The sequence below is a fragment of the Monodelphis domestica genome, assembly GCF_027887165.1.
Source record: "Monodelphis domestica isolate mMonDom1 chromosome Y unlocalized genomic scaffold, mMonDom1.pri SUPER_Y_unloc_3, whole genome shotgun sequence".
Lineage (NCBI taxonomy): Eukaryota > Metazoa > Chordata > Mammalia > Didelphimorphia > Didelphidae > Monodelphis > Monodelphis domestica.
This window is the reverse complement of record NW_026605002.1, coordinates 172,084-198,482: the sequence shown is the minus strand read 5'-3', so window position 1 is coordinate 198,482 and position 26,399 is coordinate 172,084. Positions and strand designations below refer to the sequence as shown.

Below are 26,399 nucleotides of genomic sequence, written 5' to 3'. Positions count from 1 at the left end.
TTTTTTTCTTCAATGATTAAGTCTGTTTCTGTTAACCAAATACCTTCTGCCCTTCCCTCATATGCAAAGTTAGAATTTCAGATTTTTATATTTAGAATTATAAGTAAGACTATTTGAGAGTTATATTAGTGATTAGAGAGAGTAAAAAAAGTAATAGGGGTTCAACTACACACTGGATTTTAGTTATATTGCATTGACTACTCAGTGAGAACTTTTGAAACTTCCTATGTGAGTATGGCAAATATCTTGATCATAGCTAATATGTTTTGTTTTATATAATGCATATTTGTAGACTGATCAATTTTTCCTTTATAGGGTGGCTATTTTGGACAGATCAGAAACACAAAAAAATCTTCTCAGAGGTTAAAGGATGCACTTTTGGATCATGATCTTGCCCTTCCTTTATGCTTACTAATGGCTCAGCAGAGGAATGGGGTAATATTCCAGGAAGGAGGAGAGAAACATTTGAAGCTCGTGGGAAAGTTGTATGATCAGGTATTTTCAAAAGTATTTACATGCAGGGGCAATGAGGTTATACAGTGTGTAAATCACTAGGCCTAAAGATAAGAGGTCCCAGATTTAATTCTGGCTTCAGACATTTCCTAATTGTGTGCCTCTGGGCAAGTAATTTAACCCTTGTTATCTAACCCCTTATTGCTTTTCTGCCCTGGAGTTGATTGATTACAACATATATGGGAAGGATATAAAGGGAAGAAAAAAATACCTTGTAATCTTATATATATTTTATTTAGCCTTATTTTTTAGTCTGATTTAGCTTTGAATAAATATGTTCACAATGTTGAATTATATATTTACAAATTTAATAACTTCCCCCATTGAGAAGGCAGGAAAAACAAAACCTATTATAAATATATATGAATAGGCAAACAATCTCATTAGCTATGTCAAAAAAAGAAAAAAGAAAATATTCAGCTGTAATGAGTGAAACTCAATATCTTAGCTTAAGGGGCATTCTTTCTGAGCAAGATGATAATTTATTTATAAAAAGATCTGAGTTTTCCTTGAATTTCCTTGAATTATGCCAAAAGACTTCTAGGGGAATGACAGGTTTCTCTTTTATAGGTTTTGGCAGTATAGAACAAAAAAACAATAGGGTAGATGACATAGGGTTGAGGACAACATGATTGGTTACATAACTGAGATAAGCAGAACAATAAGTTTGCTTGGAAATCGGGAAATGTGATTGATCTTCTTGTAAGATCAGAGAAATGGTCCAAGAATGGTGCTATTATGTATATATGAATAAAAATTTTTTAAAAGAATATTCTTCCATGGTATTTTTCCATGGTTGTGAGTTTCATGTTCTTTCCCTCCCCTCTTCCCTCCCCCTTCCTGGAGCTGATGAGCAGTTCCACTGGGCCATACATGTATCCTCGTCATGCATTTCCATATTAGACACGTTGCAAAAAAAGTGCAAGACTTTTAAAATACATTTTAGTTTGCATTCAAAAATTCATCTTTCTCTGGTGGTTGATGGAATTTTAAATTTTGAATCCTTTAGAATTGTCTTTGATTATTATATTGATTAAGTTTTTCATAGCTGATTGTCTGGTTTTTTCTCCCTTTACTTTGCATTAGTTAATATAGATCTAGCCATGTTTTTCTAGAACCATCATTAACTTGTCATTTCTTATAGCAAAATAGTATTCCTTGGGAACTCTCAGTATTACAGGAGAATTGCTGTGATTACTTGTATAATCCTTTGAGAACTGATTTTGTTTACCCTTTGGCTTCCATCTGTCACCCAACTCTCTCCTATGACTATTAGAAACTAAGCCCCCACATCAGGAAAACTATCTTGGCAGATAAAATAAACCATCTTGAGGATAATTTACCGATCTAAAACCCTGGGGCTGAGTTAGTGGAATATTTACCCCAAGAATGTGAAGATTTTACCAGCAAAAGGGTCAAATACAAACAGTTTGTTTGAATAGCCATTTTCTATTTAGTCTTTTTCTTCTATTTCAGTAAATGTCAAAATCTTCCAAAGGATTAAATTTTGTTTTGCTGAGTAGGTGATTCCTAGTTATAATTCAAGCTTTGTCTTCAGGAATATCATATTTCAAGCCATATGGTCTTTTTATGGGTGGAACGGAATTCATGATATTTGAATTAATTCTTTCTATATTCTTTCAAAATAGTTTGCTTTAGATGTTTCATAATAAATTCTGCTCCAGCATTTTACCTTTAATCAGTGTGTATCACCCCGATTCAAATGTGTTTCTTGTAGGATTCTGTTTTTTTTTTTAACTACTCTGCTATTCACTTCATCCCATTCATATTTAGTTATGATTATTACTCTGTATTGCCTTCCATATTTTTTTCTTTTTTTCTTTTGAGCAGTTTTTTTCCCTTTCACTCTGTTATTTCTCACCAGTGTTTTGCTTTTTATCATCCCCCCACCCCACTTCCTCCCTCCCTCCATTTACTTTCCCCCTACCCATGTCTGTATTTGTTTTTCCCTCTCCTTTCAAAATACTTTGAAGAACTTTTTCTTTTATTTGGGAGTTTTGGAAGTATGCTGTAATTATAATTTGTAAGAGTTTTCATTTTGAAAAGTTTTCAGGAGGTATGAATGAATTCTTTCAGTTTTTGTTTTATCCTCTCTAAGATACTAAGGCAATTTTCCTTGATAATTTCTTTTTTTTTTTTTAAACATTCTGTCTTGCAGAAGAGTGGTAAGGCAAATCTTTTTCTGAGCAGTTGTTGCACTCCTTATTATCTCTCCTGCAGTTGTTGTGGCTATTATTTCTATGGCCATTTTCCTATGGCCTCTTAAGTTTCCTTATGCCAGGAAAATATCCTTATTTTTGTTGGCCCTGCCATTCTGAAATTTGCTGGTTAGCAATTTTGTTGAGAAGCAGTTTAGTGATTTATGGAGAGATTAAGTTAAAGTTTTTTGAATGGGAATGAAATTTCATTTTCTTATTTGTGTTTTTCTTTTTAATTTAGTGTCATGATACCCTGGTACAATTTGGTAGGTTTTTGGCATCTAATCTGAGCACAGAGGATTATATTAAACGAGTGCCTTCAATTGATGTGCTCTGTAATGAGTACCATACTCCCCATGATGCAGCATTTTTCCTGTCTAGGCCAATGTATGCACACCATATTTCAGTAAGTAAAGGAGTATTTTAATGAAATTTAAATAATGTATAATTTTGTTTGCTCTTTTAATTTTCTAGAATTCAAATCTTAATTTTTAGATCACCTTAATGCCCTTCTCTCTAGTTCCCTGCTTACTTCCTTACCCTAAACTGCCAGATAACATGTAGTTCCTGGTAGGAAGAAAACTTATTTCCATTATGTTATATTCTTCCCTGGTATTCCCCTTCCTCGTCCTCCCCTAGCCATGCAATCACTTCATGGCATGGATGATGAGATGGGAGTTGCCAATTCATTTTTTTGATTTGAGATGGAAGACCACCACACCTTGCCATCTCTCAGATGATCCTTCAGGTTTTACCTAACATGTGCTTTGTCTTTGTGACTCACAGATATTTAGACATTGTCATGACCTATTGATTCAACCCAAGGAATTCTTTGCTTTGCTACTCATACTTTTTGTCATATTCAACTTTCCATGTTTGAGGACTTTCCATCCAACTTGAAACTAAAGTTTCTTCTCTATGATATCTGTTCCATTTAATAGTTATGGCTTTGAGATGAGCTTATTTTCATTTTTCTGATTGTATCATCAGCACTCAGTGATAGTAATGAATAATTTAAAATTTTTTATTCATTCATATGTAAATATAAAGATTGATATAATCAGTGATTTGACTGTGCTGAGAAAGTATACCAATGCAAAATATTTAGTGTTTTTTTTCTCTTTTCCCATCTCTAGTCAAAGTATGATGAACTTAAAAAAGCTGAAAAGGGAAATAAACAGCAACACAAAGTTCATAAATACATTGCATCCTGTGAGTTAGTGATGGCTCCTGTCCATGAAGCAGTGATTTCTTTGCATGTTTCTAAGGTGTGGGATGATATCAGTCCACAGTTCTATGCTACATTCTGGTCATTAACAATGTATGACCTTGCAGTACCACATAACAGCTATGAAAGAGAAGTCCATAAACTTAAAGTCCAGATGAAAGCAATTGATGACAATCAGGAAATGGTATGTCTTTTGTTGTTAAAACAATGTTAATTTATAATTCCATGAGAGTTAAAAATCATTTTTGAATTTATCTTAAAGATTAATTTTTTTATATATTAAATTTTTATGATTGATTTCTGTTAAGATAGATTTTTAGTGTTAAATGTCAGGTTACAATACTGAAGAAAATAATTCTTTTACTCATAATTAACAATTATTATGAAATTATATTTGTCTTAAGAAATAATGTATTTAAAATTTTTATTTTTGTTTGATAGCCTCTAAATAAAAAGAAGAAAGAAAAAGAGCGCTGTACTGCTCTCCAGGATAAACTTTTAGAAGAAGAGAAAAAACAGATGGAACATGTTCAGAGGGTTCTACAGAGACTAAAACTAGAGAAAGATAATTGGCTTTTAGCTAGTAAGTCTATATGATCTTTCTAGTTCTCCTGCTGATATGTGGAAAAAAATTTTTTTTGCATATTCATTATGTTATATATCATTATTAGAAACATTTGTCTGAATATCTCATTCATTTTTTATCGTGGGCACAATAACAACTGTTAGTCATCCAGATTTTGTTGTAATATTTTATGCCATTCTAGATATAATTTTGCATTTTATGTTTTTGCCCAAAATTCTTTATAAACTTCTAAAATAATGATTGTTATTACTAAAGAGATCTTTTAATTGATTACTTTTTTCTTAACTTTTAGTGATGAGCACTTTTATATAGTTTTTAGATAACTAATTTCTTTCTCTGAGAACTGTCTATTCAATGTCTTTTATATAACATTTGTAAATTAAAGAATCTTTTATGAACCAGTTTTCTATATTTTTTAGAAATGAAACCTTTATCAGATAAATTTTCTGTAAATGTTTTCCCATCTTCCTGTTTTTCTTTTTATAGTTGTAATGATTTGTCAGCAAATTCTTTTTATTTTTTTATAATCAAGATTATCCATTTTACCTCTTCTGAACATTTGTTTCATAAGCTTTGTTAGTCTGTAATTTGATAGTTTCTACTGTACTCTAGTGATATTCCTATTTACATTCAAATCACATACCCATTTTGATCTTATTTTGGTATATAATATTAGATATTGCTTTGGGTCTGGTTTCTGCCATAATCAGTTTTCCTAATACTTTTGTTGAATTTTGACTTCCTGCCCTCAAGTCAGGGATTGTTGGATTTATCGAACATTAACTTCTGCATGTGGAATGAACTGAAAAATATCGTTTTGCTTTGTGATTCTCCACAATGATTTCCTATATTTTATATATTCAAGTGGCTCAAATTGCCACTATCTACTTACATAAGACGTATTTATTAAGAAATCATAGCTACTTCACAGGTTCTTCATAGCTATATCAAAATTGGTAGAAATAGGGTAGATTTTGAAAAAGGTAAGAATAGTTATGTGAGATTTAAAATGGTTGAGGTCTTAAACTGTAGTAAGTTAAAATGGTGGAAGATATAAATTGTGATAGATATAAGACAGGGTGAGTAAATTTGACTGCAGAAATATGTTTCACTACAGTGTCTTGGTTTTTAAATCAAATATAAGGTGGTCGCCAAGGAAATATTCCCAATTATTCAAATACCCAAGTCAACTGGGTTTTATAGAGATTTTAATTAACAATACAATGAGTAATCAAAGAAAGAGAGAGAGAGTAAGAAAGGAATAATTATGAAGGGCCACAAGCCAATATGGCCTAGACCTGAGAGAAATCAGTCAGTTTTTTTTAACACTCACCACAAGGTCTGACTAAACAAGGATTCTAGTAACACCAGGCCAGCTCCATCTCAGCTGACTTCACCAGAGAGCCTTCCAGCCAGAGACTGTTCCAAAAGGCCTCTCTCAAGAGATTCTTCCCAAGCGATCCTCATCAGAGATCCTCCAAAAGGCTTTCTCCAAAAGGATCTGCTTTTTCTTAGATAGGGATTTTTCTCCCATGTCACCTCCCCTAAGTCCCTACATCTATCAATCACTGAAGACGCTTTCCAAAGGACTGCTCATCTGAATTCCTGCTAAGTTGAAAAATCTCCTCAGTAAGTCTGAACCAGTGAAAACACAGCTGAGTCAACTAATCTCATTAAGACAAAACTTGCCCGACCCTTTTAGGTACCTAGCATCCCATTGTATCAATTCTAAAAACAGGCCTGGCTCAAAGAACTCCTTGCCCCACCATAAGCATGGATCCAAGTACTTTCTCTGTTTAGCAAGGAGTTTTTTTTCCCCTAAAGCAGTAAAGTACAGTTGGAGTAGAGGTCCTCCCATTTCTGATCCTGGCGAGTTCTCACATCAAAATGGGGAATGTTTCTCAGTAGGGAATTTGTTCCAATTAAGAATTCCCTGATGGGAAAATTTTTAACATTCACAAGTCTGAGAGATTTCAAGATTTACAGTTATAATTAAAGGGTGATGAGAGGAAAATTATCTCAGGTGTTCAATTTTTCTATAGCTCATAATGGAAGAAACTAAAGTTTATGGATTATACTTAATAATTACCCCAATCCCAGTTCCACCATCAAATTCTGTAGTGAATTCTACATTGACCTAGATAGCTAAGTAGCACAGTGAATAATCTAATTGAAATATAAAGCAAGCTTCATGGAGCTGACATTCTATTAGGAAAGGATGGAAGGGGAGAAAGAAGGGCTAACTTTCTAATCATAGGAGAAAGAAGGCTCAGGGGATTCTATCTATAATGATTTGGGTTCACTGCATAGGGATGAGATTAGTAATGATGAGAGTTAGTAGGCATTTCTCTTTCATCTTTAGTTTCCTTATTCATAAAATGAGGTGGTTAAACTTAAAAATCTCTTCCATGTCAGTAATCATTATTTTCCCACCATTTTGCATCCCACTCACTACACTTACTAGTTGCACTTTATGTATTGCCTTTACCGATTAGAGTAAGTTCTTAAAAATTTTTTTTTCAAAATTTTAATTATTTTTTAAACCCTTATCTTCTATCTTAGAGTCAATACTGTATATTGGTTTTAAGGCAGAAGAGAGGTAAGAGCTTGGCAGTTAAGGGGGTTAAGTGACTTGCTTAGGGTCACACAGTTAGGGAGTGTCTGAGGCTGGATTTGAACTCAGGACCTCCCAATTTTGGGAGCTCTTAATCCACTGAGCCACCTAACTACTCCTGGAGAGTAAGTTCTTAAGGGCAGAGATTGTCTTATTTTAATTTTTATTTCTAGTACTTGTCTGATTCATATTATGTGACTTAAGAAATGTTTTTTCATCTATCCATGCAACTTCCCTCTTTCCTGTACCTACTTTCTTTCCTAATTTTATTAGAAGGGAAATTATGAAATAAAATAAAATGCTTGTTATTAAATGAATGTCACTTAGACCATTAATATATTTTTCACCTTTTTTTTGTAGAGTCTACCAAAAATGAGACCATTACAAAATTTCTACAGTTGTGTATATTTCCTCGGTGCATTTTTTCAGCAATTGATGCTGTTTATTGTTCTCGTTTTGTGGAATTGGTACACCAACAGAAAACTCCTAATTTTTCCACTCTACTTTGTTATGATCGAGTAAGTTCTTTATATTTGCAAATATTTGTAGTTTATAGCTAAACTTTTTCTTGTACATCAGAAAATCTTTGATTTCATCACTCTTTGAATAGAAATCATATTCCTTTGTACTCTATTATTAAAAAATTTCTTTAATTACCAAAAAGATTTGTTAACTAAAGGCTAAAATTTTGATAGGGAATATTTCTACATTTAACTAGGTTAGCATAACAAGTTTTATTTCTAGGTAGAATTAAAAAAAAATAAACTGCCTTTCGTCTTGGAATCAATTTGGTTCCAAGGCAGAAGAGTGGTAAGGGTAGTCAATGGGGGTTAAGTGACTTGCCCAGAGTCACATAACTGGGAAGTGTCTGAGGCCAATTTTGAACCCAGGACCTCCCATCTCCAGGACTGGCTGTCAATCCACTAAACTACCCAGCTGCCTTTCTAAGTAGAATTTTAAGACTTACTTATTACCACTTGGTGGAGTTGCTACTTTCCTACCAATATTTGCTGGATCTTCATGGTATCTTAAAATAACAGTATTATTTGATGTTACTGAATTTTTTTTTGATTCATAAGGTTTAAGTTTTTTTTTAAATTGTAGTAAAAGCAGTTTTCTCCTTAATGTTAAGAAGGCATAAGGTGGCAGACTGATACAAAACAATTTTGAAAAGCAAAATACAATTATATGTAACCCCAAAGTTTGACCCAGCTATATTACTGCTTAGTTCTCTACCCAAAAGATATTAAAGAAATAGGAAAAGATCCTTATATGTATATACCCAAAACTTGATATTTATTTTTTATTCATTCATTCATTTATTTATTTTTTTGAAACCCTCACCTTCTGTCTTGGAGTCAATACTGTGTATTGGCTCCAAGGCAGAAGAGTGGAAAGGCTATGCAATGATGGTTAAATGACTTGCCCAGGGTCACACAGCTGGGAAGTGTCTGAGGTCAGATTTGAACCTAGGACCTCCCATCTCTAGGCCTGGCTCTCAATCCACTGAGCTACCCAGCTGCCCCCGATATTTATTTTTTAAAAGTGTATATAAAAAATTTTTTTAGCAGTTCTTTTTTTGTAGTGGCAAGAAACTGGAAAATAAAACATTGTCAGTGAAAAATCGCTGAACAGGTTGTGTTATATCTGTATATTTATATAATATTATTGGTTTATTAGAAATGAGAAAAGAGACCCATGAATAGATGAAGTAAGTACTGAGGGAGTAAGAACAGTTAAGATCAGTATTATAAAAATGAAGACTTCATGAAATTTTATTTATTATGCATTTGTTTGTTATATTTAAATATTTACTTCACTCTCTCTCCTCTCTTTAGAGAAAGTATCATTTGGCAAAACGATTTGTATATTTGTTATTTCTGGACATATTGAAATCATCCTTTAAACAATATTTCTCTTGTTGTATATGATGTTTTGGTTCTGCTCATTTCATTCTTTATAACCTCATGTAGGTCTTTCCAAAGTTAACCTGGTCATTATTTCTTACAGTGCAGTATTACATCACATTCAGATCTCACAACTTGTTTAGTCATTCCCTGGCTGATGAGCATCCTTTCAATTTCCAGTTCTTTGTCACCACAAAGAGCTGCTTTAAATATTTTAGAACATATATTTTCTTTTATATTTTCCTTGAGCACCTTAGGAAATAAATTTAATAGTGCTATTACTTGGTCAAAAGGAATGTATTGTTTTATAACTCTGTGAGCACAGTTCCAGATGGCTTTTCAAAATGGTTGGATTGCTTTACAGTTTTCTACCAACAATATATCAGTTTCTACCCCCTCCCCATAGTCTTTGTCATTTTGCCCTTTTATCATTTTAGCCAGTGTAATATATATGAAATAGCATGTAAGAATTGTTTTAATTTGCATTTCTCTGATCAATTAATGACTATTTAGAGCATTTTTCTTATATATTTCTTCATCCAAAAATTGTTTAAATCTTTTGACCAATTATTAGAATACTTTTAATGAATGATGAAAAGGGAAACCGAACTACACACCTTTCATAAAATGAGTGTAATAAATAAATGTAGTGTAAAAAGTCAATAAAACTTTAAAATATTGGTTTTATTTCTATATTTACAGACTTCAGAAACCAAGTTATTTTTCTCTTAAGGCTCTAGAGGTACTTGCATTTTTAGAGCGTTTCTTCTATAATATTGTTGTCTCAAAGCCCCATTACCCTCTCTCTTTTCCAGAATAGAGTCTAGTACCTCCTGGTATACTCAGCATTAGATAAGTATTACCAGGGAATTGTCCTTTGTCCTTCAACTGTATCTATAAAGCTCTACCAGAGAGCTTTAGGTAGTTTGGACACAAACATATCATATGAATTTTGGGAATAGAAATGTCTCTAAATTTGTACATCTCACTGTTTTTTGGAACTTTTTTTACCTTTTACCTTGCTCATAGAACACTGTGATGTGGGGGCTTGCCATGAAGAATGGTTTGGTGGCACTGAGAGCCATATTTCAAAATCAGTACCAAAGTTCTTCAGAGACCTTGAGAGTGTCCTTATATCATTTCTGGCTGTCATGAACAAATCTTTTTGAGAGTTTATTGTAAAGTAGTCTTTTATTAGAAAGTATTAAAGTAGTTTCAAAAGGGAAGGACACCAGTAGCAGTGGGGACTGTTAATAGCTTCTTGCTTCTGCCCTTTGTTTTGTGTGATACACATTTTTCTCATCTCCATATTTATGAAAAAGGGGAATTCTTCTGATTTTTGTAGTGTGACTTGAATTGGAAAATATTTATATTTTGAGTTTTATTTGGTGGGCAATTTAAATTTTTTGGGAAAAGGGCTAGAATTATTTCCAGATAGCCTTAAAGTTCTTACCAAATCAGGAATTTGTTTCTTAATCATTTGCATGTTTAGATTTATCAAAAAGCTGGTTGAAATTATTTACAGAAACAAGATTCCCCCCCCCCCCAATTTTACCTTGAAATTCAGCTTATGTTTGTGACTTTATTTAGTGGATATGCAATTTTCTTCTCAAATATCTAAAAAATTATAATAAATCTCAGAATGCAATGGGTAAAAATTAAAATTATGCTTTAAACAACATTTAACAATAGTCACATATTTGTGAAAACTTAAAATTGATATTTACATGTATTAAATCCATTTTCATGAAAAAATCATTGCATATTTTAAATTTATCTCTTACAGGTTTTCTCTGATATAATTTACACAGTGGCAAGTTGTACTGAAAATGAAGCAAGTAGATACGGCAGATTCTTGTGCTATATGCTAGAGACTGTGACTAAGTGGCATAGTGATAGAACAATATATGAAAAGGTAGGAAAATTGTGTTTAAACTTTTAAAAATTAAAGTTACTATTTTCTTACTTACATACCACCTATAATAATATATAGCCTTTTCTGTCTAAAATTTCCCATCTTGGTCTTTCTGTATTTGTCTTACAAAAAATTGAACATGTTAATTAGGTTGTGAAAAGAAAACCAGAAATAATAAACACATCCTTTATTGACCATAATACAATAAAATCACATTTAAAAAAGAGATTGGAAAAAAAATGAGATCACCTATTATTCAAACTTAATCATAAAGAATGCTAGATCAAAGAATAAATCAGAGTAATAATAGAATAATTTCATTAAAGGAAATATAGTAATAAATGACTAACCAAATTTGTGGAAAGCATTATAAATAATTATTCAGGGAAAATTAGTGAATTGTATTTTAACTTAAAAAACACCAGAAAGCTGAAAAAATTAAAAGCCTCACATTTTAATTTCTATTTAAAAATAGAGATTTTGAAAATTAAAGAGATTAATTTTAAAAACTCATGAATAGAAGAGCTTTTTTAAATATACAAAAAATTAATAAAGTAGATATACCTTTTGCTAATCATTTTTTAAAAGGGAGCCAGATTATTAGGATTATTGCCAGGTAGCTTTAAAATGCTAAACTAAATGAAAATATTTACAAAAAATTAAAAAGCCCCTATTTTACAAAAGCTGATACTAGACAAATGGAGAATGATTTGTCAAATGTTATTTCACTATTAAGTATCTTGAGGTCAACTTGAAATTCAGTCCATTGCTCTGTTTAGAGGATCTAGTATCCTTTGTCAGTACATCAATTTAGGGAAGAAAGTATTGAAGCTTTTAATATGCCATTCACTAAAGTCAATTAAAAGTAAATTGAGTTAGTGGCATAATTTCTATTTCTGTATTCATAACTACCTTTCTTCAAATCATTAGTTCTAGAATGGCTTGAGTGTTTCACTTTAAAATTTTTATTTCTCCTTAGGAATGTGGTAATTATCCAGGGTTCCTTACCATTTTACGAGCAACTGGATTTGATGGTGGAAACAAAGCTGATCAGTTAGACTATGAGAATTTTCGACATGTTGTACACAAATGGCACTATAAACTAACAAAGGTAAAGAGAAAACCAAGATTTTCATTAATAATCTTTTTGTTTCTTGTAATATTTTACTTAATTATTTAAAATCTGTATTTCAGGCTTCAGTACATTGCCTTGAAACAGGCGAATATACTCATATCAGAAATATTTTGATTGTACTCACAAAACTACTTCCTTGGTACCCAAAAGTCTTGAATCTGGGTCAAGCTTTGGAAAGAAGAGTTCATAAGATCTGTCAAGAAGAAAAAGATAAGAGGCCTGATCTTTATGCATTGGCCATGGGGTAATTTATTTTAAAGTGATTTACTAATATAGTTAAATTTGAAGTATAGCTAATGTAATTAATTTCTTGTAAACTTTAGATAATGTATCTAAGTTATAAAATTTAATACTTCTATAAAGTATGAAGAGGTTGAATAGCATATCCACTTTGAGGTGGTTGATTGTAGCTTCAAAGTGATACATAGTAATAATAATTATTAGAACTTTAGTCACAAATATTACCTTGTCATAAATTCAGAACTGCTTGTGTATTGTAAACATTTTTTAAGAAATAGCTTTCATACTTTTAGTCATTTGCTTACAGGATCAAGTTTGAGGTAAATATAGCTTTCTTACTTTACTTTTATAATAGTAACATATATTATTATTTATTGATTGACATTCATGCATTTAACACTTTTAATAATTTTTAGTTATTCAGGGCAGTTGAAAAATAAAAAACTATTCATGGTACCAGAAAATGAATTTCATCACAAAGACCCTCCTTCAAGAAATGTAGTTGCTGCACCCATACAGAATGGAGCTGGTAGTGTTGGACTTTCATCACTCTCAATAACTGCGGCGAAGATGGAAGAAAGAAGTACTGTGGACACTGGTATGGCATTTTTAGAAGTTTATTTAATTTAAAATATTTAAAGAAATTCTAATATTATTGACATTTTGTGTATTAGTACCTGTAAATAAGTAGAATTGAAAATCTGATAGCAAATTGTTTGTCTTACATGATTTATTATGTCAATAATAATTTATTTTCAGTTTTGTTGGAATTGTAGAATACTTTGCAGTACAAGAAGCATTTATTAAATGTCTTCTACGTGGTGGCTATCTATGCTAGAACCTGGGAGAAGTTAGAAAGATAGAGATAGAATGTTATTTGGAATACATAAAGGAAATGGTGTTTGAGGACTTGAGTGTATGTTCATCTTAAAGAAGTGAGAACAAAAAAAGAGAAGACATATAGATGACATAAGTGCTACTCATTGGACATCTCAAATCTGACATGTCTCTCACCACCTTATTCCAGGAATAAAATTGTAATTATAAAATCCTTTACCCAAGTCTCCATCTACTCTTGGACCTTTGTGAGATCCTGTTTGCCCCTGATACCTACCTGGTCCTTAAACTCTTGTAGTTCTCTTTTTCTTTCCAGGTTCAAAAATAAAATCTTCTGTTTGAACTTTTATAGTCTTTTATAATCTGATCTTTCTTTGGCTTCCATCAAGTCTCAGCTAAAATCTCTTTCTTCGGCTTCCACCAGGTCTCAGCTAAAATCCCATCATCTGTAAAATATTTGTCCTGGGCCCCTTCCCTCAGACCGTCTGCCATCTATTCTGTGTATCTATATCCTGTTGTTTTTTTTTCTACTTTTATGTTATTAATTAATTTTTTTTTAATCAATTGCATGTAATACATTTCCATATAAGTTTTCCTATGATTGAACTTACCTGTTTCCCTCCCTTTCCTCTCCTAGTGTTGGCAGGTGATTTGATCTGGATATACATGTACTGTCATGCAAAAGTATTTCCATATTGTTCATATTTGTAAGTGAATAAAACCAACCCCCCAAACATAAACCTAAATAAACAAGTTAAAAATCATGCTTTCATCCACTTTCCAACAGTTCTTTCTCTGGAGGTGGATAGCACTCTTTCTCATAAGTCTCTCAGAATTGTTCTTGATCACTGAGAATAGCTAAGCCTGGCACAGTTGATCATTTCACTAGTTTGTCTCTCTTTGAAACACTGCCCCACTCCGGCCCCCCACCTTGGAAGATGGACACCAAAAAAGACCCTGAAAAGGGCCTAGCAAGCCCTCTTACCTGCGGTGTTAGTTCTCCCCGAACTCCATGTTCCAAAACTATGCTAAGCAAAGGTGAAACCCCAAAAATTCCAATGAAGACATTTACTTTTCCTGAGTGATTGCTCTCCAAGAGGAATACAGGGATAAAGGGAAAATAATAACTTATAGAAAACCTACTTACAGCATGGCAAGGTCATGTATGTGGTAATGCATCACACTTACATAATGATTTCTGGTTTAAAAATTTTTTTTAAATACTACCTTCTTACATTTGTGCAACAGGAGAGCAATTAACAGTTTCTACTTTACATGAAAGAGGAAAGATTTTTCCTTCAGACTTTATTATTTGTTTTTAATCTTTTGACTCTTAAACATCATCTGTTTCCTGTTTTTAGAGATTTGTGAGTGGCAAAAGAAACTAACTTTGAATTTTAGGAGTATAAATGAGCAAAAATGCCATATTGATATTACAAGACATACCAAACATTTCATTTCCATTTATACTAATGTGAAGGTTAAATCTGAAATTAAGTTGTTAGAGGAGAAAACAAAATATACTTATTTGCTGCCTTGGTTAATGTAATTCTGACCACCTTTTGGGGGTCAGAAAATCAGAATTTTTTCATGAGATAATATTAAGTAACTTGAATTTAAAAATACTGTGGTCTTTTATGGGGCAGCTGGGTAGAATGCTTGACCTGGAGTCAGGAATACTTACTTTATTGAATTAAAATCTGTTTTCAGATTATGTGACCATAGACAAATCACTTCACTCTGTTTGCCTTAATTTCCTCTTTTGTAAAATCAACTGGAGAAAGAAATGACTAGCCACTCTAGAACCTTAGCCAAGAAAACCCCATATGGGGTTATAAAGAGTCAGCAAGCATGAAATGACTAAACAACAAATTATCTTACTCTGTTTATATAGCCTTTTTTTTAAATTTTAGAGATTTCAAAATAAAACTTAGTATTGTATTGGTTTTTAATTTCAGAAAAACTAAAGGAAAAGTTTCAAGGTTCTCTGAAAGTTTTTAGTAAAACAGCATCAAAAATGACTTTCAACAGGTAAGAAGTGTAATTCGCCTGTGTTTTAATTGCTCAACTTCTTAGTATTGTGCATTTTAAATATTTTACATTCTGTATCTAGATCTGAGAGCATTTAGAGTGGTTAGCTTGTATAGACCATCATTCTATTGCCAACTGTTGCTTCTATCTGCTTGTTGGTCTCTGACATAATTCTCTCCCTCTTCTGTACTACTTTTCTACTCAGTACTTCAATGACTACTTATTACTTCCAGGATCAAATATAAGACCTTATGTTTTGCATTCAAATTTCTGTCTTCAGTCTTTTTATACCAAGAAATACCTTTTCTTTCTATGCATTCTGTAATCCAGTGATGTTAATCTACTGACTGTTCTTCATACAAGTCACTCCATGTCTGGATGCTGGACATTATATCTCTTATGTCCTGACTCTCCTGGCTGCTGTCAAGCCCCAGATAAAACTCCACTTTCTTCAAGAAGCCATCACTAGTGCCTTTTCTCTGTTAATTATGTGTATTTACATGTTTATCATACATATTTATTTGCTTGTTGTGAGCACTTTGAAGACATGGATTGCTTTTTTGCCTTTCTTTATATTTCCAGGACTTAACATGGAGGTAGCTCAAAGTCATTGCTTTTTGGCATCCTTCTTTTGCAGTTGTCCCTCAGGAGACTCTCTTTTTTTCACACATATGAATATTATCCACATTGATATCATCTTTTAAGCAGTAGTCCTTTTTCAAATCTTAGTGACTATTCATTATTACCCAGTTGGTTTGATTGCTCATTAATATAGCGCTTCTTAAAATATTTTAAAACAAGAAGATCTAAAAGAAAAAAAAGGGGGGTTGAATTTGGGAACTGAAACATGGGAAAATGGAAAAGAAGTGATAGTGAGAGGAAAATGAATATAGTTATGCCAGTGGTGGTGTGCATATTTCTCACTTTAACATCTTTGTAAAGAGAAGAGTATTGGTATTGGAGCACTGGAAATTATAAAAGTATAAAATTGGAGAAAAAGAATATTACAGAATGCATCCAGACAGAAGAATCTAATGATAAAATTTTTAAAAAGAAATGCGCTTTTTCTTTTTTTTTTTAAAGAAATGCAATTTTTAAAAAGAAACAACAAAACTTTAATCAAAATTACAATAAGGGCCTGTAACAAAATCTTTTTGGAAGTAAACTCAAAAAGACAAGATTGGTTGTCATAATTTCAGATAAAGCAAGTGTAAAAATCCGAGGTAATGAGTTTGTTTTTAATACCTAATATTTTCCAGGGCATAAAAATGTACTAAATGACTTAGCATCCAACTATTTAAAGAAAAGAAGGAAGAAAACAGACATTTATTAAGAGCCTTCTATGTGCCAGCCATTATTCTGAGTGATTTACAAATATATCATTTGGTAAATGAAAAAATATTACTTACGAGGAAAAATACTGAATAAAAGGGACATTACTGCATTTCCTTTTGGAACTAGAAATTTACTAAACATATAAACAAAGAATGAATAAGTAGATAATTTATTTCAGTACTTCAAGAAAATTTTAGAAAAGGTAAATACAATAAATAGCTCTTTGTCATTACTGATTGGGAAAAATAGTATAACTATTTCTTAAGCTGACCACTTTGGTAGGCATAAAAAAAGGTAGAACAATAGGAATATCAAACATCTCCTTTACTGACAAATGCAATAAAATTACATCAAACAAAGGGCAATCTTTGTTGCATATTGACTGTGTAGTCCTGGGCAGGCCCTTACTTCAATACATGATGGAAGAGTTATTGGCGTCCATGAGTTGTAACTCCTAGTTTTAGCCTCCTGATCAAAAAGTAACCAAAAATATGCCCAAAGGATTTTAGTTGGTCATGCTCCCAATTCAATTTTCTTTCTTAATTTTTTTCCACTTAAACTTTTTATGTTCTCTTGGGTATAGGGTTATTTTTCCCAATGTAGGCACATAGGGTCCTTAATGTCTTTAATGTCTTTATCAGTTTTGGGATTGTGTAGACATTTATTATGTGATATGTAGTGCTACATATGTGGTGATTAGCAAGTATTGGTTGAATGATTTATTACTTTATGTATATGAAACATTTTATATTCTAAGATAAAATAATCTAATCTCTAAAAATCAGAGTTTGTATCTTTTTTTATTCTTAAGCAGCAAAATTATCAAAGAAAATGAGAAAGAGAAAACTGGTAAAGAGAAAAAAGAAAAAATTCCATCTACTTTTGCTGAGGCTAAATTGCTTGGAAAAGACAGTAAAGAAAAGCCAAAGGATGATCGGACAAACAAAGATGAAAAAACAAGGGAGACAAAAGAAAAAATACCTAGGAGTGACAAAGAAAAAGTTAAAAAGGAAGAAAAAGCTTTTAAAGATGAAAAATGTAAAATGGGTGGGGTCAACATAGATACAAAATTGACTGTAGAAAAAGAAAGAGAACCATCACGAGAAAGAGATATTCCGAAGGAAAACAAAGGAAAGGAAAGTATAAAAGGAGAAAAAATAGCAGTTATTGGGTTCTTAAAGTCACCAGGTCTTCGACTGGAAACATCAGAATCTGAAAAGGGTAAGTGATTTTCAAAAGATTTGTTAAATTTTGTTTTTTAATGGGGGAAAAATGTTCCTTTCTTTTTGAACATCCCTAGATTCTTTTATCAAGAAGCTAATGAAAACAGAGTGTTCACCATATTTTAAAAATTAAGTATTCTTTCTTTTGATTATTGTTTTCCCTCTTAATAGAACAGAAACGTCGAAAACTTGATGCCCACTTATCCCAATTGCATTTCTCAACAGTTAAGGTTAGTTTAAACCTGAAAAGGGCAAATCCATATCATGGTTACTTGTTTCAAATGCCAACATCTGAGTTTCTTTTCTGTTTTATACTAAATATTTAAGTTAATTTATTTAGTCAATTTCGAACACCATTCCTTGGTTACAATAATCACATTATTTCCCTCCCTCCCCTCCTCCTATCCTTCTTGCAGTCGAAGTGCAATTTCATTGGGTATTACTTGTGTCCTTGATCAGAACCTATTTCCATGTTGTTGGTGTTTGCATTAGGATGTTCATTTAGATTCTACATCCCCAGCCCTCTGACCCATGTATTCAAGCAGTTGTTTTTCTTCTGTGTTTCTACTCCCACAGTGTTTCCTCTGAATATTGGATAATGGTTTTTCTCTTAGATTCCTCCAAGTTGTCCAGGATCACTGCACTGCCACTAATGGAGAAGTTCATTACATTCGATTGTACCACAGTGTATCATTCTCTGTGTACAATGTTCTCTTGGTTCTGCTCCTCTCACTCTGCATCAATTCCTGGAGGTTGTTCCAGTTCCCATGGAATCCCTTCAGTTCATTATTCCATGGAGCACAATAGTATTCCATCACCAACATATATCACAATTTGTTCAGCCATTCCCCAATTGGGGGATATCCCTTTAGTTTCCAGTTATTGCCACCACAAAGAGTGCAGCTATAAACATTCTTGTACAAGTATTTTTCCTTATTATCTCTTTGGGGGTACAGACCCAGCAGTGCTATGGCTGGATCAAAGGGCAGACAGTCTTTTATTACCCTTTGGGCATGGTTCCAAATTGCCCTCCAGAATGGTTGGATCAATTCACAACTCCACCAGCAGTGCATTAATTAATGAAAAACAAACTAAATTTAATTGCCACATCCTCTCCAGCATTCATTACTTCCTTTGCTGTCATGTTAGCCAATCTGCTAGGTGGCCTCACAGGACATTTTTGAAGATTAAATGAAATAATGAATATAAAGCACTTGGGAAACCTTAGGACACCACATAAATGCCACATAAGAAATATTCCGTTTTATAATATATGAGCTTTAGAAACGATATAAAATAATCATGTATTTTTATTATATTATTTTTAAGTTCCTGAAGAGCTTAATTTTAAATGGGGAAAAAGCAAATACATTTTAAATAATATGAAGAATAATTTTTCTGTTGATCCATCATTTCCTTCCTTCAAGTAGTTAACTTTAACTTTTTGCTCTTAAAGTATGATCCAGTCAATTAAAAGGGAAGTTGAAGTGATTTAAAAAAAGAAGCAAAATATATAATATAAAGAAATGTAAATAAATTGATTGTTAATGAAAAATAAAGGACATTAATGTTCAATATTACTTTCACTTGAAATGATTCACTAAAAAAATTTTAACCATTTCTATATATAATAATTATCTATCATATAAATATAAAATATATGTAATATGTAGGTATATATAGTATATAATTCTATGGATATATAATCCTGTTTAGTATCATAGTTATATTTTCAAATAAAACCAATGCATTATTTACAGTCACCTTTTCTATTTTAAGCTTCCAGTGAAGGTTATAGAAATACTAAAATTTTTCTTTTGCAAAGGTAGGACAGATACAAATAGGTTGTGATATGCATTTCTACAGAGAATGCTAACAATAAATCATGAATCAATTAATATTTAAAACTGTTACAGACACCTATTGTTTTCATAGTAATGTTTTTTCACTCACTATTACCTACCTATACCTAAATAGACACAAAATTCATCATTTAAACTTATTTCAAAAATTTTAAGTATGCTCGGATAGTAAATACCTGCAAATCCATTCCAGAAATAGTAGTTATTTTATTTTAAAAAAATTTAATTGTCACAGTTTCTTAGTTTTTTTGGTAATTCTGCTAATTTATGTACCATTTTTTCCTTTTCCTTTTTGATAGGATAATCTTTGTGAAATCAAGGAGTCTTCAGCCAAGGTTTGTATATTTTAAATAAAAGAATTTATAGTTAAATTATAAAAATGAAATAATAATTTCTATTTTACCTCATACTTTAAGTGGATTAGGTGAAAAAGCATGTATAAAACACTTTGCCATGCAAAATGCTCTGGTAATATAAAAAGAATAAGTAGAACAGTCAAACCATTCTGAGCCTCAGACATTGTTCTGGGAAGCAATCCTATAGCCTTAAAGACTCAGAAAGGAAAGTTCTGACCATCAAAATTTAACAGAAGAAATTGCTAGCATTTTATCAGTGGAAATGACATTATGATAGCAAATATATTGAAATCTGTTTTATCACTATATCCTAAGGACCAGTGATCCTTCTCATAGCTGAAACTTCTCTGTGAACTTTCTTTTTAGTGTGCAAATTGAAACCAGGCCTTGGTTTTAATTTATTTCTCTCTCCATTTATTGTAGTACTTTTTTTCTTGTTAGAAAAAAAAGGTGACACAAAAATGGGAACAGCACAGGAGATTTCCATTGCAATCAATTGAAAATCCCAGAAATTGTTAGGATACAACAAAGTATATGATAATGGATTTTTAAAATGTTATTTGTAAAAAATCATGCCTACTTGTGATATTGTTACATTCACTTATGATAATGATTAGAACTTTAGTTGGGGGTTTTTCAGTAAACATGGTTTTTGGGAATTGAGGGCAGTTGTATCTCATGAATGAACAAGTCACATCTAGAGTGGACTATACCACTGGTTAATAGGATTAGTTGCCTTTCTTGGTCTTTTGGGATATTTGAAGGGATGTAATGGTGGAGTTAGTGGTAATTCTCCCTAAGGACATTTTGGTATTCAGTTAAATTGAATTGCTCATTCTGTCATTGATGCTGATTCATAGGCATTGTTTTTATTTTAGTGGTTTGTGTATTATATATGATACTTCTTTTTCTGTCTTTTCTGCTTCTTGTTATATGTATGAATGTTGGATTAATTTTGTATTTTCTTAATTTCTTGAACCTAGTTGCTGAATGTATTGTTCTTTTGTTAATTCTCAACGTTTTTCTAAGCATACGTCATATTGCTATCAGTTGGCAATAATTTAGCTTGCTGTTTTGAGATTGCTTATTCCCTTAAAAGTTAGCTTTCCTACAGTGTTTGTCAAGGAGTAATATTGATCATGGACATGTCGATGTCAGTGTACTACTGCTACTATGTCCACATATAATGCTTTACTTTGCTTTACCAAATACAGTACTTTGTCTAAGGAAAAACTTTTCTAGTTTTTCCTAATTATAAATATTTTCTAATGTTTTAGGGATTAAAGAAATTTTAAAAAATCCTTCATGTTTTAACCCCAATACTGCATTGGTTCTTTCTGTGATTTTTAAACAAATTCATTTTTTCTAGTAAACAGAAATCTGCCTTCTCTTCCTACCCTTACTTCCCTTTCTTCTATGAGAAAGAAATAAGAACAAAACCCCAGTTATGAACATATACTAAATAACACATTTCGACATTGGGCATATTGCCCAATTTTTTTTGTTTTATTCCTGCCTTCCATTTTTCTAATAGCAACTAGTTAGCATGTTTTTATCATTAGGATTTCTTAAGGCTTTCAAGGCTGTTTTACTTTACAGTGTTATTGTTTGTATAAAGTGTTCTTTTAGTTTTGCTTGCTTCATAGAACTCAAGTTTGTTTAGAACAATCTGTTATGATACACAAAATGAAGTGTGTGAACACAAGAACAACTTTTTACATTAACAGTAGTATTGTAAAGACAGGTACTTTGGAAGATTAAGGAATTCTGATCAGTGAAGTGAACAGCCACAATTCTAAATAAAAAAGAGTTAATGCCTACTGCTCAAGTGGAAGATTTTTTTTGTACATAGCCAATGTAGTCATTTGTTTTGCTTGACCATAGATACCTAGAACCTTAGGGTATTGACTGAGAAGTTGTCATTATGAATCTAATGCCTACTTTCTCTCCACTATGTTACTCTATTTCTAGCTTCACCTGTAATATTAAATTAAAGAATTGAAAAACTGCACCATGAGTAAATTTTGTAATATTTTCTCAGAAATCATGGAAGTTCTTTAAAACAATTGACAAGTCTCTAGTGGTGAACCTTTGGAAAGAGATTGACAAGAATGGGATTAGTGTCACTAAAGAAAACTCCATCATTACATAGGACACTCAATTATCAGTTCTTAAGATGCAAGACCTTAGTAAAAAAAAAAATTAAGCCTTTTCCTCATACTTAAAATTGCAAAAATTAATTACTCTTTTAATTTTAAAAATATTTTTTCATACTCCTTATCAATGTTGGAGCTTATTGTGCTATCTTAGGAAGCTTCTTTAAACTTATTTTCTTCCAAGTTCCTTTCCAATTTTCCCACCAGGTTTCTTTAAGTACTTTTTTTAAGTACTTTAAAAAAAATTCTCAAAGAAGCAATTCCTAATAATCTCTCTCCATGCCTTCAGTTCCTAGTGCCCTCTTTAGCAAAATATAACTTTATTTTCTTTCGTTATAAGGAGTTTTCTTAATTTCACTGTCTCATTTAGAGCTGAACTTCTATGTTAGAGGCAGTTACTTCATCTCACTCTGTCGCTTTAAGAGGTAGTAATGACAGATTTGTCCACTGTCTCTTTAAGAGGCTGACTATAAAAGAGAAAAGTCAGTTAAGATAAAAATTCCATTCCTCTGACTTTAGAGGAAGTAAATTCAGGAGGGGGGGTGGTCTGTGTCACTGTGATAGGCAGTTTCACCCATACTATTTGGATTCAGATACTGGTTAAGGAGATTAGAGATTTATTAGTTGGGTAAGATAGATAGTGAATTTACTTTGTTAGAGTAGGTTTAGTTAGGTCTGCTTTGCCAGGCAAGAAGATCCTTAGATTTAGGTATAGTTATATGATATAAGAGGTATAACCCTCTATTTCCTACCTCTTATTTCCTATCCCAGCTCTCCTCCAAATAAATAAGTGTTTGTGCTGTACCAAACTACTCTCCACAAATTTCATCATACTCCCATAGTGCAGCTGGTGCAGGACAGGACTACATCTCACAGTTCTGCATATCCTAAATCTACTGCCATTCTTTAGGATCTTTTGTTTTGATTAGATTGCTTCAGGGGTATCAATGGTGCCCAATAGTTGGTCAGATTTTAGCAAAGAAAAGAAATCACCATAATAATATCTAAATTGAGACTAGATTTGTATATCTAGTGGATTTTATTTTGCAGTTGAAAGAAACTATCTCCAAAAAAAAGGAAATAGCTAAGTTTATTAAACCTGACTCTCATACAACTATTAGGCACCACAGACCATTTACCCCTCAAGATATGGAGGGATTTAAGCGAGGCAACTCTTCATTTGAGGGGGAGCCCATAGCATTGATCAAAAAGATTGAGTGAGAATATTTCTAGACAGTTCGACCCATCTTGGATTGATTTAGAATATCAGATGAATTATTAATGAAGAAGGAAAAGGATAAAGTCATTAATAGTACTAACGAAGCTTGGGGCACAATTCACTGGTTCGGAATGATCCTTATTAGGACTTGAACAGTGACCAAGATGACAAAAGATTATGCCAGGGTAGTAAGGCAGTTCTAACTGCAATGAAAGCATGTTAAGATAGGCCAGGAACTTGGAATAAATTTGAAAAATTGAGGCAAGAAATAGGCAACCCCCCCCCCCAAATTTATGGGTCAACCAATTGAACTAGGAGAGATACATAGATTTAGAGAGAGAGAGAGAGAGAGAGATATTAGACACCAGAGAAGGAAATTTGTAAAGAATTTTCAGGTAGTAAAGAACTATTTCAAAACAAATTGTCCATATTGGGTGAACATGGACCTAGATGAACTGAGAAGAGTGGCAATTTATGTTTATAATGGTCATAATGAAAAGAAAGATGACAGTGATGATAGTGAAATTGTGGAGGCATTAAGAAAGGTGATAAAAGCATTAAAAGAAAAAGTTGATAAATTTGGAAAAGGAGATATTAGTTTTGGATTAGCATATACTTATTTTTGTACTTATGTTTCTTTCTGATAGAAAAGCAAATGACATGAAGCAGTATCTGTTTCATTTTTGCTTTGTGACTCCCATCACATATCATAGGTGCTTAGTAAAGCTTTTGAATAATATTTGTAATTAAAGTGTAGTATGTTAGGTTTTCTCTTATTTTAACTGAATAATAAAATAAATTCATGAGTTTGTTAATGTTTTCTTAATTACAGTTTCTCAAATTCCCCATTAATTAATCAAATGAAAGTTTCTTTTTTCCAAACTGGGCCTTTTGAATTATTTCTTTTCTATAACTTGAATAAAGCTTGGCCAGTTTAAATTTTCATTTAAATTTGAGTGTCTTCCCATTTTTCCTCTTAACCAATAGTATTTAATTTTAAATACTTAAAACCTTTAACAATGTTGCCTTCATATCACAGCATTGCATTAACTATACTACTCCAACACTGCCTAAGAGTAAGGAAAAAGAAATGGACAAGAAAGATTTGGACAAGTCCAGGGAAAGATCCAGAGAGAGAGAAAAGAAAGATGGCAAGGACAGGAAAGAACGGAAAAGGGTTTGTGATTTTTAAAAATGAATATGAAAATTTACTTACCATTAATGCTCATCATCCTAGTTTCTTAAACTCTGCAAACTGCTATTTAATATTCTAATAATTGAAGCCTATAAATTGGAGATATATGATAAATATTTTCTAAATAAGCAACATTTCAGTTAGCTAGCATTTTGAATTAAAAAGTCTACAGTGCATCTTAAACTGAAGATACTTAGGGATAACCCACATAGTAGGGCTGGATTAATTCTTGATCTCTGCCACTCATTTACAATATAGCTAATCTTTTTTTTTCATCCTTTCTGATTACTTTCTTTTTCTCTCAAACTTCTTAAATGATAAATAACATAGAAGGCGTTTTGCTAGGTCTTTTAATATTTGATTAATTTCATAATTACAATATTTATCATTAATGTTTGTTAAACATTATTATTTTTATTTAATTTATTCTATAACTCACCAATGTCTTTTCTAGTCATAAATGTCAATTATGGTTATTGTTAATTTGTTGCAGCTTATTTTCACCCAGTATTAGTCCCCTGAAGTCAGAGTCATTTGAAATTTGGATTTTTAATTTATCTTGAGCCAAACCTGATTTAACAGTCTATTGATTCCAGCTCAGAGATTATAATACAATTGGAATACTTGTAAACTATAAAAAGCAGCAGAAAGTCTTAACTCATAAGAGATTAAAAGAAGGAATTTTTTTTACAGGAACTATCACCAACACTTTTATTTTTAAAAATATTTTTCCATGTTTACATTAATTTTCTTTTCCCTCTGACAAGCAATTTCACTGGGTTATACAAATATTATCACTTGATACCTGTTTCCATATTATTCATTTTTGCAATAGAGCCATCTTTTAAAACAAAAATCCCATTCCTACAGTTCTTTCTCTCGATGTGGATAGCGTTCTTTCTCTTAAGTCCCTTGGGAGTGTTTTGGATTGTTGCATTGCCATTTTATTTGATCTCATTCCACAATATTTCCGTTTCTATGTACAATGTTCTCTTGGTTTTGCTCATTTCACTCTGCGTCTGTTCATGGAAGTTCTTCCATTTCATGTAGAAATCCTCTAGTTCCATTCCCCAAACGAGGGAGACCCCCTTATTTTCCATTTTTTTGCTACAACAAAGAGTGTAGCTATGAATATTTTTCTACAACCCTTTAAAAAGAATGAATTTTAAAACCTACCACCTCAATATTGCCTCCATAGGCATTAATCTTTACTAAGTCAATAAATGTTCTCCAAAAAGAAGTAAAAGCTTAGGTAACAATAATGTCTCCTGGATTGGGATTTTGTTTTAGGTAACAAGGAGACCAAATTCCTGCTCCCTTAAAGCACCTTTTTCCCTAAGGGCATTCAATATTTTTCATTTGTAACCTCTGACTTGGATGATACTGGTATATAAAGGAATCTATATAAGTATTAATAGTTGGAAAAATAAGACATGAAACTATCACTCTGTACACATTTTTAATACTTAAAGAAACCTTTATTAAGTATACACAATTTGTTTGACTTTAGGATCATTCAAACAATGAACGTGACTTCCCACAAGATTCTACTAAAAGACGTAAAGAAGAAAATGGAACAAGTATGTAAATTTATTACTGTAACAGGGATAGAATAGGGTAATGATCAAGGTTGTTTGGCCACTTTGATTTGACCGTGATCACTCTAATACTGATTTTTGTTCAGATTGACTTTCTAGTATAACATATTAAAAAAAATTTTTTTAGAATATTTTTCCATGGTTACATGATTCATGACAACCCCCTCCCCCCCATCTTTTCTCCTCCCTCTTGAATCCTATAAAGCATTTTCAATGGGTTATACATATAT

At 32.0% G+C, this 26,399-nt stretch overlaps 1 protein-coding gene across 3 annotated transcripts in view; it reads left to right on the top strand.

Moving 5' to 3' along the window:
- The window catches only part of LOC130456247 (THO complex subunit 2-like), a 76,914-nt gene that overhangs the window by 41,219 nt on the left and 9,296 nt on the right, over positions 1-26,399 (top strand). Inside the window, exons 20-34 of one of the 3 annotated variants that reach the window (XM_056809950.1) lie at positions 316-495; positions 2,974-3,138; positions 3,869-4,144; positions 4,402-4,543; positions 7,521-7,678; positions 10,854-10,982; positions 11,962-12,093; positions 12,177-12,361; positions 12,774-12,955; positions 15,153-15,225; positions 17,375-17,781; positions 17,955-18,013; positions 19,945-19,980; positions 24,416-24,553; positions 26,082-26,151. In XM_056809950.1, coding sequence (XP_056665928.1) covers positions 316-495; positions 2,974-3,138; positions 3,869-4,144; positions 4,402-4,543; positions 7,521-7,678; positions 10,854-10,982; positions 11,962-12,093; positions 12,177-12,361; positions 12,774-12,955; positions 15,153-15,225; positions 17,375-17,781; positions 17,955-18,013; positions 19,945-19,980; positions 24,416-24,553; positions 26,082-26,151 — 2,332 coding nt within the window. Of the gene's footprint in view, positions 1-315; positions 496-2,973; positions 3,139-3,868; positions 4,145-4,401; positions 4,544-7,520; positions 7,679-10,853; positions 10,983-11,961; positions 12,094-12,176; positions 12,362-12,773; positions 12,956-15,152; positions 15,226-17,371; positions 17,782-17,954; positions 18,014-19,944; positions 19,981-24,415; positions 24,554-26,081; positions 26,152-26,399 lie in introns of all 3 variants that reach the window. The other 2 variants (XM_056809949.1, XM_056809951.1) reach the window with 2 other exon arrangements.